This window comes from Myripristis murdjan, chromosome 3, assembly GCF_902150065.1.
Source record: "Myripristis murdjan chromosome 3, fMyrMur1.1, whole genome shotgun sequence".
NCBI classification, from domain to species: Eukaryota; Metazoa; Chordata; class Actinopteri; order Holocentriformes; family Holocentridae; genus Myripristis; species Myripristis murdjan.
Genome location: NC_043982.1, coordinates 35,900,713 through 35,913,054, shown reverse-complemented (window position 1 = coordinate 35,913,054; position 12,342 = coordinate 35,900,713). Strand labels below are relative to the sequence as shown.

The 12,342-nt window shown below is 41.4% G+C and overlaps 1 protein-coding gene across 3 annotated transcripts in view; it reads left to right on the top strand.

Annotated features, from left to right (window-relative positions):
* The window catches only part of lpin1a (lipin 1a), a 34,269-nt gene extending 22,451 nt beyond the window's left edge, over positions 1-11,818 (top strand). For all 3 annotated transcript variants that reach the window (XM_030045668.1, XM_030045660.1, XM_030045652.1), the window contains 9 exons: positions 4,249-4,341; positions 4,504-4,556; positions 4,745-4,883; positions 5,629-5,777; positions 5,869-5,955; positions 6,482-6,634; positions 6,928-7,042; positions 7,399-7,502; positions 7,627-11,818. In XM_030045668.1, coding sequence (XP_029901528.1) covers positions 4,249-4,341; positions 4,504-4,556; positions 4,745-4,883; positions 5,629-5,777; positions 5,869-5,955; positions 6,482-6,634; positions 6,928-7,042; positions 7,399-7,502; positions 7,627-7,795 — 1,062 coding nt within the window. In that variant the 3' untranslated portion in view covers positions 7,796-11,818. The remainder of the gene's footprint in view (positions 1-4,248; positions 4,342-4,503; positions 4,557-4,744; positions 4,884-5,628; positions 5,778-5,868; positions 5,956-6,481; positions 6,635-6,927; positions 7,043-7,398; positions 7,503-7,626) is intronic.
* The last annotated feature ends 524 nt before the right edge of the window (positions 11,819-12,342 follow it).

Genomic DNA, 12,342 nt, shown 5'->3' with positions numbered 1-12,342 from the left:
TGAACATCAAACCTGTCAAACCAAATCTAACCGTCTGAAACCTGGATCAACGTCACGTTTCCTGTGTTTAAATTTAATTAACCCTTTGCAACCTGAGCAAACTGGCTTGATTTCTTCCAAAAAATGGAAACAAAAGCAGAGAGCAGCTGAGCAAGATGTGACCCGAGAGAGAGAGTCAGAAAGTCCCTTAGAAAGTTGTGTAGACAGCAGGGAAAATGTCCATACCTGGTGTGAATGTGGGTGATGGGAGCCTGGTGGAGGCTCTGTGGAGCCGGACGGAGCTGTGAGGAGCCCGTCCTCCTGTGGTTGTTGACCTGCTTCAGTGACATGCTTACTGTAGGCGATCACTTTGGAAATGAAAGTCGGGACACACGCGCAGGTCCAGGTGTCTGCTGTGTGTCGCCGACGTCACAGAGGAGCTTTGTGACGGCGTTCCGATGCTCCTCTGTGATGGGAATTCTGGAATTCTGGACCAAGTCAGAATCGAACCTTCTGAGACCTCAAACTTTTCAAAAATATTTTAATGGAATAATATATATAACATATATATGTCATAAGTATGCAATGCTGCTTTCACAGCTTTAAAATATTTTTTTAAATATCAGTGGGTCTAAGCCTCCAAATTTTAATGGCTGTCTTGAATTTTAGATTGAAATATTTCTTGCAAATTTCCAATTTCCAAATTTCTTCCAAATTTTCCCCTTGATGCACAGAAACATATGTTTCTTTGTTGTTGTTTTTTTTTTAAATCACAAAAGAACAAATGTACTCTTCCATTTGGCAGTCTGTTTGTGTTCTCTCTCATCTCTCTGGCCTTAAATAAAGGTTGAAGGGAGCTGAAAAGTCGGTTGTCAGTATTTAGGCTTGATCTGCTCAAACTTCATCTTCGATCCTGCTGGACTGACACATTTGAGCAGATAATGTGGAAAATCATAACTTCACAGTTACAGGTTATATAGTTTTTATAGAATTTTGCATATTTTGGATGCTTATGTTTGCCGTTTACTTATGCATGTACACTCAGTGACCACTGTATTAGGTCGACCTGCACAATCTAATCTAATCTAATCCAGCTGTTGTGCCATAAAGTCTCCTCTCCTGCTGCCTTTAATGCTCAGTTTGTCTTGTTGTCACAGTAACAGAGGTGATCATTCACTTCTGTGTTTGGCATTGAGCTCATAGTTAGTGCTGCTGTTGGACTGGACTGCACTTTACTGACAGCTGTTTCCACTATTCTGTCCCCTCTCATGTATATTAAATAGGCGAGGACAAAAAATTAGAAACACCTCTCAGTATAATGTAGTCCAGTAGCAGACTTCTGCAAACTACAACCTCAATAATAAACACAGAATTAAAGTGACACATTCTCCACAATGTCAACACAAACTGAACATTATAAACTTTCTTTAAAAGTAGAATTTAAGGCAGAGCTGCTGAGCTGAACTGCAGCAGACTGGACAGGTGGAGCTGATAAAGTGACTCTGAGTGTGTATATTTATTGATCAAATTTTGATGTGCACACATCAGAAGAAAAAGAACCTCTTCTCCTCTCAGAATTTTTTTTAACTTAATTTTTATTTATTTTTTCACAATAGTAATATGACATGTACATTTCCCTTCATTTACATTTTTTTTCCCTTTTCACATAATCTTAACATTTATAATCAAAATCATGTATGAGTACATACATGACAAAGTAAAATAATAATAAATAGAACATAGGACCAATTAAATTACACAAATTTAAGATGAAAGAAAGACAAGAAAATAAGGAAAAAGAAATAAACAATTCAATAAAATAATGATAATAATAAAAATATTAAAGCTGCAAGCAGCGTTGGACGGGCCCTCGAACCCGTGCTGCCGCGTGCCCACTTGTGCCCAGTGGCTGTGGCATTAAGCACACACACACACACACACACACACACAGAGAGAGTTGTTACTGCTCCTTCCCAATGAGTGTGCATTGGGAGAAGGCTGCAAGCAACTACTGTGAGTTAGAGGAGTGGAGGAGGGGAGGGAGAGCAGTGCAGAGCAGAGAAACCAGAGTCCAAACCTGTTGAACAACTCTTCAGTGGCCACAAACTTTTTCAAGTCCACACCATGATATATAGTTTTGTAGGAATATGCGTCCTCTTTCCATTGGCATAGGTTTGAAAGCTGTCAGACTTTTACTTTAGTCACCAGGGGCCTAATTAGTGCCCATTGTCAGGGCAAGTGCCTGTTTATTCACAGCAGGCACACCAGGGTCCATGGGAAAAAGTGGAGGTGTTGGTTGTGGACACTCAGACTTTGCATCCTTCTGAAAGCCAAACGGTTCGAAGGAATGTAAATTCCTTCATAACTTTTGTTAAGCACTATGTTCTCTGTCATCTATTAAATTTGCAAGCCGATAAAATTAATGCCCTGGGAGGAGATAGATTTCATGCAAAGTGGAAATTTGGGCGAAAACGTGACTTTCAAATGCAAATTGCGGTTCTTTTAGGTGGGGGGCACGAGCACGAAAAATGTCGGGCTTGATGAGATCTACGTTTCGGCGCTGGTTTGGTCTTTCTATGACATTCTTGTGGGCCGCAGCAGCTGCCTTTGCGTCCCTAGGTGGCGCTACCGAGCCCATTTTTGCACCTGGGGGGTTCGATTTTTGATTTTATCGAATTTTTCGCCAGACCTGGTGTGCGTGCCAAATTTGGTGAGTTTTTGAGCATGTTTAGGGGGTCAAATTAAGCCTCGAAGAGACGTAATAATAAGGGAGAAGAAAAAAGAAACGGTACAAATACAATAGGGTCCTCTTCCAGAGAGGCGAGGGCCCTAATTATCCTGGTATCCTTTGGTATAATGCCGTCACAGGCTAGCTGGGGGCTGGTGAACATGAGCATGTTGTGTGCAGTTTTCCAAGCAGTTACCACCTCCTGCCACCCGGGGGCGCCAAACTCTCACAGTTGCCTAGTGCAGCTTTAACTATAGGAACTCAATGTAAAAACTTCACATTTTAATACAACAACTATGTAAAAACAAGTCATGATTGTGTAATGTATAGGCCTACAACAATGCAACAGAGCACCCTTTTGTTTATGTTGGGATTAAAAGTTATCAGTTCTGTTACATAACTGTTAAATAAATAGGATAAAAAGCATAAGTCGTGCCAGGGTTGCCAGATGTTTGATGTGTTTTTGTGTTCCCCTGCACCATCAGCTTCCCCTGTGCACTCCCAGCACTTTGAAATGAACTCTCTTTAAAGTGATGTTTCACTTCGGTACGGCATTGTCAGTTTTCTCTCACTGTCACTCCATGAGCAGTCAACCTCAAAACAAACGCTGCCACACACACACACACACACACACACACACACACACACACCCACACACACACCTTTTGCGTGGCACTCAATATTTCCAAACAAGAAGACATCCACTGTAGTTTTTCTTGTGTTGAGTGTGTGATTTTTACACCGACCACACTGACGTATCAAGCCTGGGCATGAAGCCAGTTTTGGTCGTTGACTGTTTATGAACACATGAGGAAACACACATCAGAACTACCCGTGTTATACCACAGTGAAATATTGCTTTAAGTCTGTTTTCCTAACACGCAAATAACATGTGCCCCCCTTATTTTCTCCTTTCTACTTATATTTTCTCTATTGATTTCACCATCCATCCCCTGTGCGTGCATGTGTGTGTGTGTGCGTGTGTGTGTGTTAAGTGTTCGTGTTTGAGTTATATGTTCTCTGCGTTCGGCCTCTTCTCGTACTGCCTCCCTGCTCTGTTTGGCTCCAGTCCATCCCAACCTGTAATGTTGCTTTCAGGCTTAATTTGTTGGGTGTTTGTCACAGCATGATTCTGTGTGTGTGTGTGTGTGTGTGTGTGTGTGTGTGTGTGTTTGTGTGTTTGTGTGTGTGTGTGTGTGTGTGTGTCTTCCTGTCTTCGCCTGCATCTGATTGCTATCCCATCACATCCTTTGAGGTCTTTTTTTTTTCTTTCAGATTTTACCTTGCATCCTTTGACATTCTCTGCATGCCGTTTTGCTCTTGCCTGTAGCTGCATTTGCCCGCTGTGCACTTTGCTTTGCACTTTGGTTTGTGCTTTGTTTTAAGTTATGTTTTTGACTGCTGATATGTCGTTTTTGGTTGTTTTGTCTTTGTTAAATGTTTTGAGTTACTTGATTTTTTTTTTGTGTGTGTGTGGTCTGTTTTGAGTTGCATTTTTCAGTCAGTTTTGAGTTGTACTGTATGTGCACGGTTGTCTCCAGGCCTCAGTGGAGACCATCATGAAAGAGAAGATGCCAAAGAAAGGAGGACGCTGGTGGTTCTCATGGAGAAGCAGAAACAGCAACTCCAAATCAGTAAGCGCACACATACACACACACACACACACACACACACACACACACACTTTGGTGTTGGTGACATCATTTTGCAGTCATGTATACTTACAGTACACCATAGCATGACGAGAGATGGAGGTAAAGAGTGTGTGACGTGCCTTTAACCTTTGTGTCCTTTAGGATTCGGTGACAGAGGTGGGAGACAGAGCAGAGAGTTCCCTCAGTATGAACAGGTGACCTAACACAGACACTTGGCTCGCTTTGATTACTTCTTTCTGTCTCTCTGGCTCATTTTTTTCTCTTTGCTTCTCTCTTTGTTTCTCTCATTCTTTCATCATCTCACACAGGCGTGCACAGCCACGCACGCATATCATCATATCATCTGTATCTCTGACCAAAGCTGCTGTTTTTGATGTTTCAGGATGAAGGATGAGTCTTCCTCCAGTGATGAGGACCACAGATTGTCCAATCAGGTGACGGGATCCTGCCCGTCGGAGCCCCTCTTCGGCTCCAGCAGTGTCTGCTATAAGAAGACCCTTCGGCTCACATCAGAGCAGCTGGTAATACTCAGATCATTCTTGTTTATTCTTTCCCTCTTTGTTTGGATGTCCTTACTCCCACATTTTTACCGATTGAACTCTATAGCAACATTTCTAGGGCAAAAAAAATGCTCAAGTTGCTTACGGCTGTTTTGAAGCTCTGTAATATGAACATGATGCGTTCAAGCTGTAACCGATAAAATGCCACCGACTGATTCAGAGCATATTCACAACTGAAATCTGATCCGTCTAATTTAGATACCCTGTTAAAATCTACCAGATTGGCTGCACACCGGGCTGCAGTTATGGTTTGGGGGTGCCCAGAGGTCTAAAATTTTACACAGATGTAGTTAATATCATGTAAAAGGTTTGTGGTGACTTTCATAGTTCTTACATTGAGCATGGATGAGTCACTGCTATTCAAATATGACTGAAAACAGTAACCACAAAAATATATTTCTGTTCATATTTGAGGTGATATAGTGTAGGTTGTGTTTTAGCCACATACTAAATGAGCACATTTTAAAAAAGTAGAGGATGTTGCCTTTCAAATGAGGCCTCATACATGCATTTCGGCCTTACGATCCCTGTTTTTTTTTCCAGTTTTTTCATATGGGTATGCCAAAATAGGAGATTTTTTTTTTAATGGTGGGTTTTAAGGGTGTATACAAGAATACAATACAAAAAGATATTTATGAAATGCAAGTTATTTTATTCTGTGTGTATTTCTGTGTGTGTGTGTGTGTGTGTGTGTGTGTGTGTACAGGCTAGCCTACAGTTGAAGGAGGGTCCTAATGACGTGGTGTTCAGTGTCACCACCCAGTATCAGGGCACCTGTCGTTGCCATGGCACCATCTACCTCTGGAGCTGGGACGACAAGATTGTCATCTCTGATATAGATGGAACCATCACCAGGTAAGGAGGCGAGTGTGTGTGTGTGTGTGTGTGTGTGTGTGTGTCTGTATTTACAGTGTAACATTGTCTTTCCTAATGTGTTTCCCTGCAGGTCAGACACCCTCGGCCACATCCTGCCCACCCTGGGTAAAGACTGGACCCACCAGGGCATCGCACGGCTCTACCACCGAGTCAGCCAGTGAGTGCTGCCCTCACAGTGTGACCACACAGCATCCAGCCTCCAGGTGATAGGGCAGATTTTCACACATTGCATTTGTTGGTCTATGCAAATGTAATGCATCCACTGAGGTTGGTTCATTAACTCCTTGTAGGACTTGATGATTTTTTTTGTTTTTGTCCAAAATGGCAGAATTGTTTTACTGCAGAAACTAGTTCCACCATTTTGGAGTTAATGATCCAAATTTGGTGGATGGATTACACTGGCATAAACCAACAAATACAACACTATGAGTAAAGATCTGAACTATCCCTTTAATGCCAACAGACTAAAATCTAGCTGAGCAGACAAGTCACCTGTATCTTCAAAAATCACAACACAACACTATCACAGTCAAATATTTCTTCCCCTAGCATAAAGAATAGCCTGACATTTTGAATTTTTGAGTTATTTTTCTTCACCTGAAATATATTTTGGGGAAATGCAAACTCTCTCTCTCTCTCTCTCTCTCTCTCTCTCTCTCTCTCTCTCTCTCTCTCTCTCACAGGAATGGCTATAAGTTCATGTACTGCTCAGCAAGAGCCATCGGCATGGCTGATATGACCCGAGGCTACCTGCACTGGGTCAATGAGAGGGGGACCATGCTGCCCATGGGCCCAGTGCTGCTCAGCCCCAGCAGCCTTTTCTCTGCTTTGCACAGGTCACACACACACACACACACACACACACACACACACACACACACACACAAAATCAGGGTTAAACAGAATTTGTACCAAATATAAACTTGATGCTGTATGAAGAAAACTGAGGATCTGTAGTAAAGTGCACAGTTGAGTGTTATACCAAAGCTCATGCTCATATGTAAACACACATATACATACACACACCCATCAATCTTGATGCATGTCAACACATTAGATACACACAATGCATACATGTACACAACAATAGATCTATAAAAAGTGTTGGATCTGCCTCTTTGCCTTGTAGGGAGGTGATTGAGAAGAAACCAGAGAAGTTCAAGATCGAGTGTCTGACAGACATCAAGCACCTGTTCTACCCAAATACGGAACCCTTCTATGCTGCCTTTGGCAATAGGGCTACGGTAAGGCACACACACACACCTACACACTCTCTCTCACACACACACACACACACACATCTTGTGCACAAAGTCAAACAAATATGCTGGCTCAGGCATAGATTCACAACACAAACTTGCAGATATTGCAGTATCACAATTGCTAAAGCAGCTGAATAAAAAAAACGTCAAATTTTAAGTTAATGTTATCATTGATATTTCACAATCATTAAATATTTAACATACTGTATATGTTGGGCTTGATGTCAGATATGTATAATATAACAAGTAATTAGTATTTTTAAAATGCTGATGCATCTCATGCTGTTGTTGCTGGCGACAATAATTTCTGTGTGTGTGTGTGTGTGTGTGTGTGTCAGGATGTGTACTCCTATAAGCAGGTGGGTGTTCCTCTGAACAGAATATTCACAGTCAATCCAAAGGGGGAGCTGATACAGGAACATGCCAAGACCAACATCTCCTCGTAAGTCACATGTCTCGCTTCTTTCTTTCTCCAGCTTTTCCTCCACGTCATGTGAAAGTGCGCCACGTGAACACACTCTGAACGCCTGCACACGTAACCCGGGTGTCTTGTATCTCCCTCTCAGCTACGGGCGTCTGTGCGAGGTGGCAGACCACGTTTTCCCGCTCCTGATCCACGGTGAGGTGTCAGACTTCCCCTGTTCGGACACCTACAGCCAGTTCACCTACTGGAGGGAGCAGCTTCCTGATGTCACCAGCGAGGAGGAGGACCCACAGCTCCTGGAAACCAGCTGAGGAAGATACACCAGACCTGACGCCGAGGCCACTGCATTCCAGCCTCTTCCTGCTGTGGTATTGTGATGAACTGTGAACTGGGCAGCCCATCATGTAGGACTGATGAAGTAGCATTCGATCGATTGGGGTTAGAATCACTTATCCAAGCTCTGTGAGATTTGGCAGTCACCCCTCCACCCAGGTCTTTCAAGGTATAAAAAACCAGTACTTCAGATAACTACAACTACCTGAGAATCTCCTTCGTCCACTTCCGCCTCCACCCACCAAACAGGAAGACGACAAGCAGCTTAGGAAAACCTTGCACCGTGATTTCAAGATTCAGAACAACTCTTTCATCTAGTCTAATTTTCAGGGATGTGAGCAGGGTAACTCAAAAAAAAAAGCAAGACATCATGGGAGTTAATAGGGAAAATGGGAGTTTTCCGTTCAAATAAGAAGGAGCAGTGTGTGTCCTGAGTGAAAAAAAAAAAAAAAAACATCCCTGATGATCTTCGGCAGCCACTTGGGAATGTGTATCCGTGCCTCTACCTCTGCTATGCCTGAAGACACGAGGAGAGCCAGCCACAGGGTTACAAACACGTGTCGGTGTGTCAAGTGTTAGCAAGCCACACGCTTGTAAGTGCACAGACTGACGCACAGAACACAAATACACACGTGCAAATGAGTTAAACATGCAGAGACATTCCCTAGATACAGTTCGTTTGAAAGCACAAGTGAGAGTTGTGAAGTTGAGCCCCACAAAAGTTTCCTTTCAACTTTCACAGGCTGACCGGCCGCTGTTCACTTTGTCCATACACAGCAGAGTGAAGGTTGCACCAACATGCTTTTCTGAGGCTGATGACACTACCTAATTTTCCCCCGGTGCTGCTTGTTGTAAGAATTTAGAATACAAATAGGTGTACAAATCAGGTTAAGCATTTCAGCCACGCCTGTCTGCAAATAATCAAGCGTTACCACGGGTGCTGGGATGAGCAGTCTCATAACGAGAAAGCACTCGACCACGTCAGTCAAAGATGAAATCAAACGTTTTTTTCTTTCTCGGACAGCCTGCAGGCATGCCACGCCACATACATTTTCCAGGTGTTTGCACAAATTCAACACACTCTCTGCTAGGTCAGATAAAAGACCACTTGGAAATTAGTGGTTCAATGAAACAAAAAGCACTTGCGCACACACACACTCACACTCACACACATGCACAGACACACACCCAAGAGGAACTTCCAGGTTCCTTATACACAGCCAGTTCCAACAGTGTTGCCTGTAAAAAAAAAATATGATTTTGATTGTCATTTTCACAGCCCAAATCAGCTGATACTGATTGTCTAACAATACACAGATGTATCGGTAATTTTTAATCTCCTTGAAAAAGAAGACGGCTTGTTGTTTAACTGCGCAACGACCAGAGGCACAGTATTCACCAGATACAAAGTAGTGAGTCAGTGTCTCTGTTTAAGTTACTAAATAGTGAGGAAACTGTTGGGGATGGTCAAGTGTATTAATTTTCTGACCTCATGTAAAGTAGATGCAACACAACACTTGCAACTAATTGTACCAGGAACATTACATGACAGTACTGTGCAACCATCCAGAACTTGTTAAAAAAAAAAAAAATTAGCACAGATAGTACGTGTGTTATCATCATCTGTGCCAATCCCCTTAGTTAGCCGAAGGTGTGTGTTCTGTGACCGCACCACTGTGAAACACGTGGCTCTGGCGCACTCGCGGGGGTGTTCAGCGACTAATACTCATGATTAATGCAGAACAATGCAAGTTCAGTCATATTTTCTTCTCTGTTCTGTCAGTCATTTTATAAAGTATGTGTAAATAAATGAAATATATATGGTAGAATATAACAGTGTAGTTCGCTCACTGTGTGTACGTTATTCCAATGACCGATGCTCATCAATGCAATTGTTACGATCAAACGGAAACACGTTGTTTCATCATTTTAGTGTTTGGCAAAAACGCTGCAGGGATTAAACGTCGTTCTACACTCACTGCCAAAAATAAACACGACAGCGAGCTAATTTCTAATCTCATTTTACTAGTGTGATACATAATAGATCTCCACTTTTCAATATGAAGTGGTGAGAGGTGGCAGCGATCGTGATTATGGTTGTGTGTGTGTGTGTGTGTGTGTGTGTGTTTCTTTTGGCAGTGAGTACACTTTCTACAGCATAGCACTGATCTTCCCTGTGGTTGACGATTGGACACAGTATTTATAGATGCTGTGTTGGGTTTTCTCTTCAGATGCGAGGCCTATACAGACTTGTTTTTGGTGGTGTGGTTTTGTTTGTTTTCATTCATTTGTTCTCAATTTTCCACGTTTTGCTTTTATTAATTACGTACTATAAGGAAAAATCAGTTACTGGACTGCAGTCGTGTGGCAGATGGCGGTCTGCCACTTTATTGTACTACCTGTGTAACTTACAGAAGAGGAAAACCACTGTGATTTGCAAGAATGTAATATGAACCTTGTGTTAATGAACTCTGCTCTTTTGATGCTCGTTTAATTGCAGCCATGTCATTTCTTTTTTTCGAGGCCAGAGGAAACATCGCTTTTCAGTGGAAATTTCACCATCATTTTTGCACGGACTGATGGTGTTTTCACAGGACAACCACTTTAGCAATAGATTAGCATATTTTATATATATATATATAAAAAAAATCCAATAGACTGTGCATGATTCCTGATGTATTGTCAACTACAAATTGTGAAGAGTTTTTTTTTTTTTTTTTTTTTTTTTTTTTTTTTTTTTTTGGTGCCTTTGGTCTGTCGTAGGCCACAAGGCAGCTTGTCACGTGATTATAAGCTCAAATTCTAAGTGTTGTGTCCCCCGTTACCCATGAGAGGGCTTCACTGACCCAAAAAACAACTCTGCCTGTTCAATTGGAGATGCAAAATTGTAGGGTTGAAAGCAGTGTTGTGTGTGCAACATTAAAGAGATTATAGCTTCAAGAAGATGCAGAATTGGGCAAGGGAAGAAACTGTTGATTGCATAGAGACGTTTCTACAACCCTTTTGATTCCAGTTCCCCCGATGGGGAAGCTGCACTGAAATATCTTGGAGAAACTTGTGCTCTAATATCAAGTTTGTCCTGTGCAGCAGCAGTCAGTCAATCAAACCTCCGGAACAGAAAAGACCATCAAAAGGTCTTTTGACTGTTTCTTGGTGAATGTTTATTGTATATGTACATAGGAAGATGTATGATGCTATATTGTGATTGGCATGAATTAATATAAAACTTTGAATGCAGAGCAACAGTTTCCCAACAGTATCGTGGCACCAACACTGCAAGACAAAACTGAAATGATCTCAATTTAGATAAATAGACAGATACAGAGAGTATTTTGAAAATAATGCAACCTGACAGGTGATTTGTGTCATAATTTCAGTGCATCATTCTCCCCAGCTGTCAGGGAATCACAGATAATGTCATGTAAGACATCCCTATTTTAAAAGAGGGTATAATCCAGTTGCTAAATGTGATCTCAATAGATGTGAAAGAATATACTGACATAATGTATTAAACCGAGCAAGAGGGGTGTGCAGGACTTTTGAGCTGATTGTTGTTGTTTGCTTAAAGGAAAAACTGAGAATTAAGTTTAACCAAATTCGAAACTTTGTTAAGATGCTGTAATGAGTCCAGTCCAGAGTAGTTTGAATATTTGAAGAGGAAAAAAATAGCATGCAGCTCCTGTGTTACGACACATACTTCATATGCATCTAATCATCACTGTCTTGTCACCAGATTTCTACAAACTGTGTTAGGGATTATAAACCCTGTTTCTGATGACGGTAATATCACTTTATTCTTTCTGTGAAAGATGGATCAGCGTGCTTGGCTAATTATCCAGTCTGTCTCTGTCCTCACATGGATGTCCATACAGTGTGCTGTGTACGTGTGTTTATGGTCATGTTTTTCAAACCAAGTAGCATTCTACCAAGCAGTGTGCAAAGTAATAAGCTATGTTAATAATCTAGTTTGAACAAATTATGTACAATGAACACATCTTTCAATAAACTCCAATCTGATTACTATTTTGTGTTAGACTGTCATTTATCCTGGTCATCTCAAGCTGATTAACAAACCAAATGCTGGTAAATTGAGAAAAAAAGATAAGCCACAAAAACAGCCACAACAGTCAGTGATCAATATTGCAGTTCCAGTGTATAAACTTGGAAATTATCATTAAACATTGTCAAAATGACTGAGACAATTTCTCTCCAAGGCTCAGGGTCGAAGAAGATATTCAGGAAATCATCCTCATTCACAAGCGGTCACATACCAAAAGCAACCAGCAGGTGGCAGCAAACTCAATCAAACACACTGTATCAACAACTTTTTTTTTTTTTTTTTTTTTTTTTTTTTTTTTTTTACCATAGTCATCACATACACCATGTCTTTAGGGGAGGCATTATAATAAGTAATCATGAATTCTCACCTTTTCCAAGTCATAAACACATTTTGAAAACTGGCCTCATCAGTGGGAATCATTTCATGGAGAACCCTGATTAGAGTGTGGCCATCCCTGCAATTTTT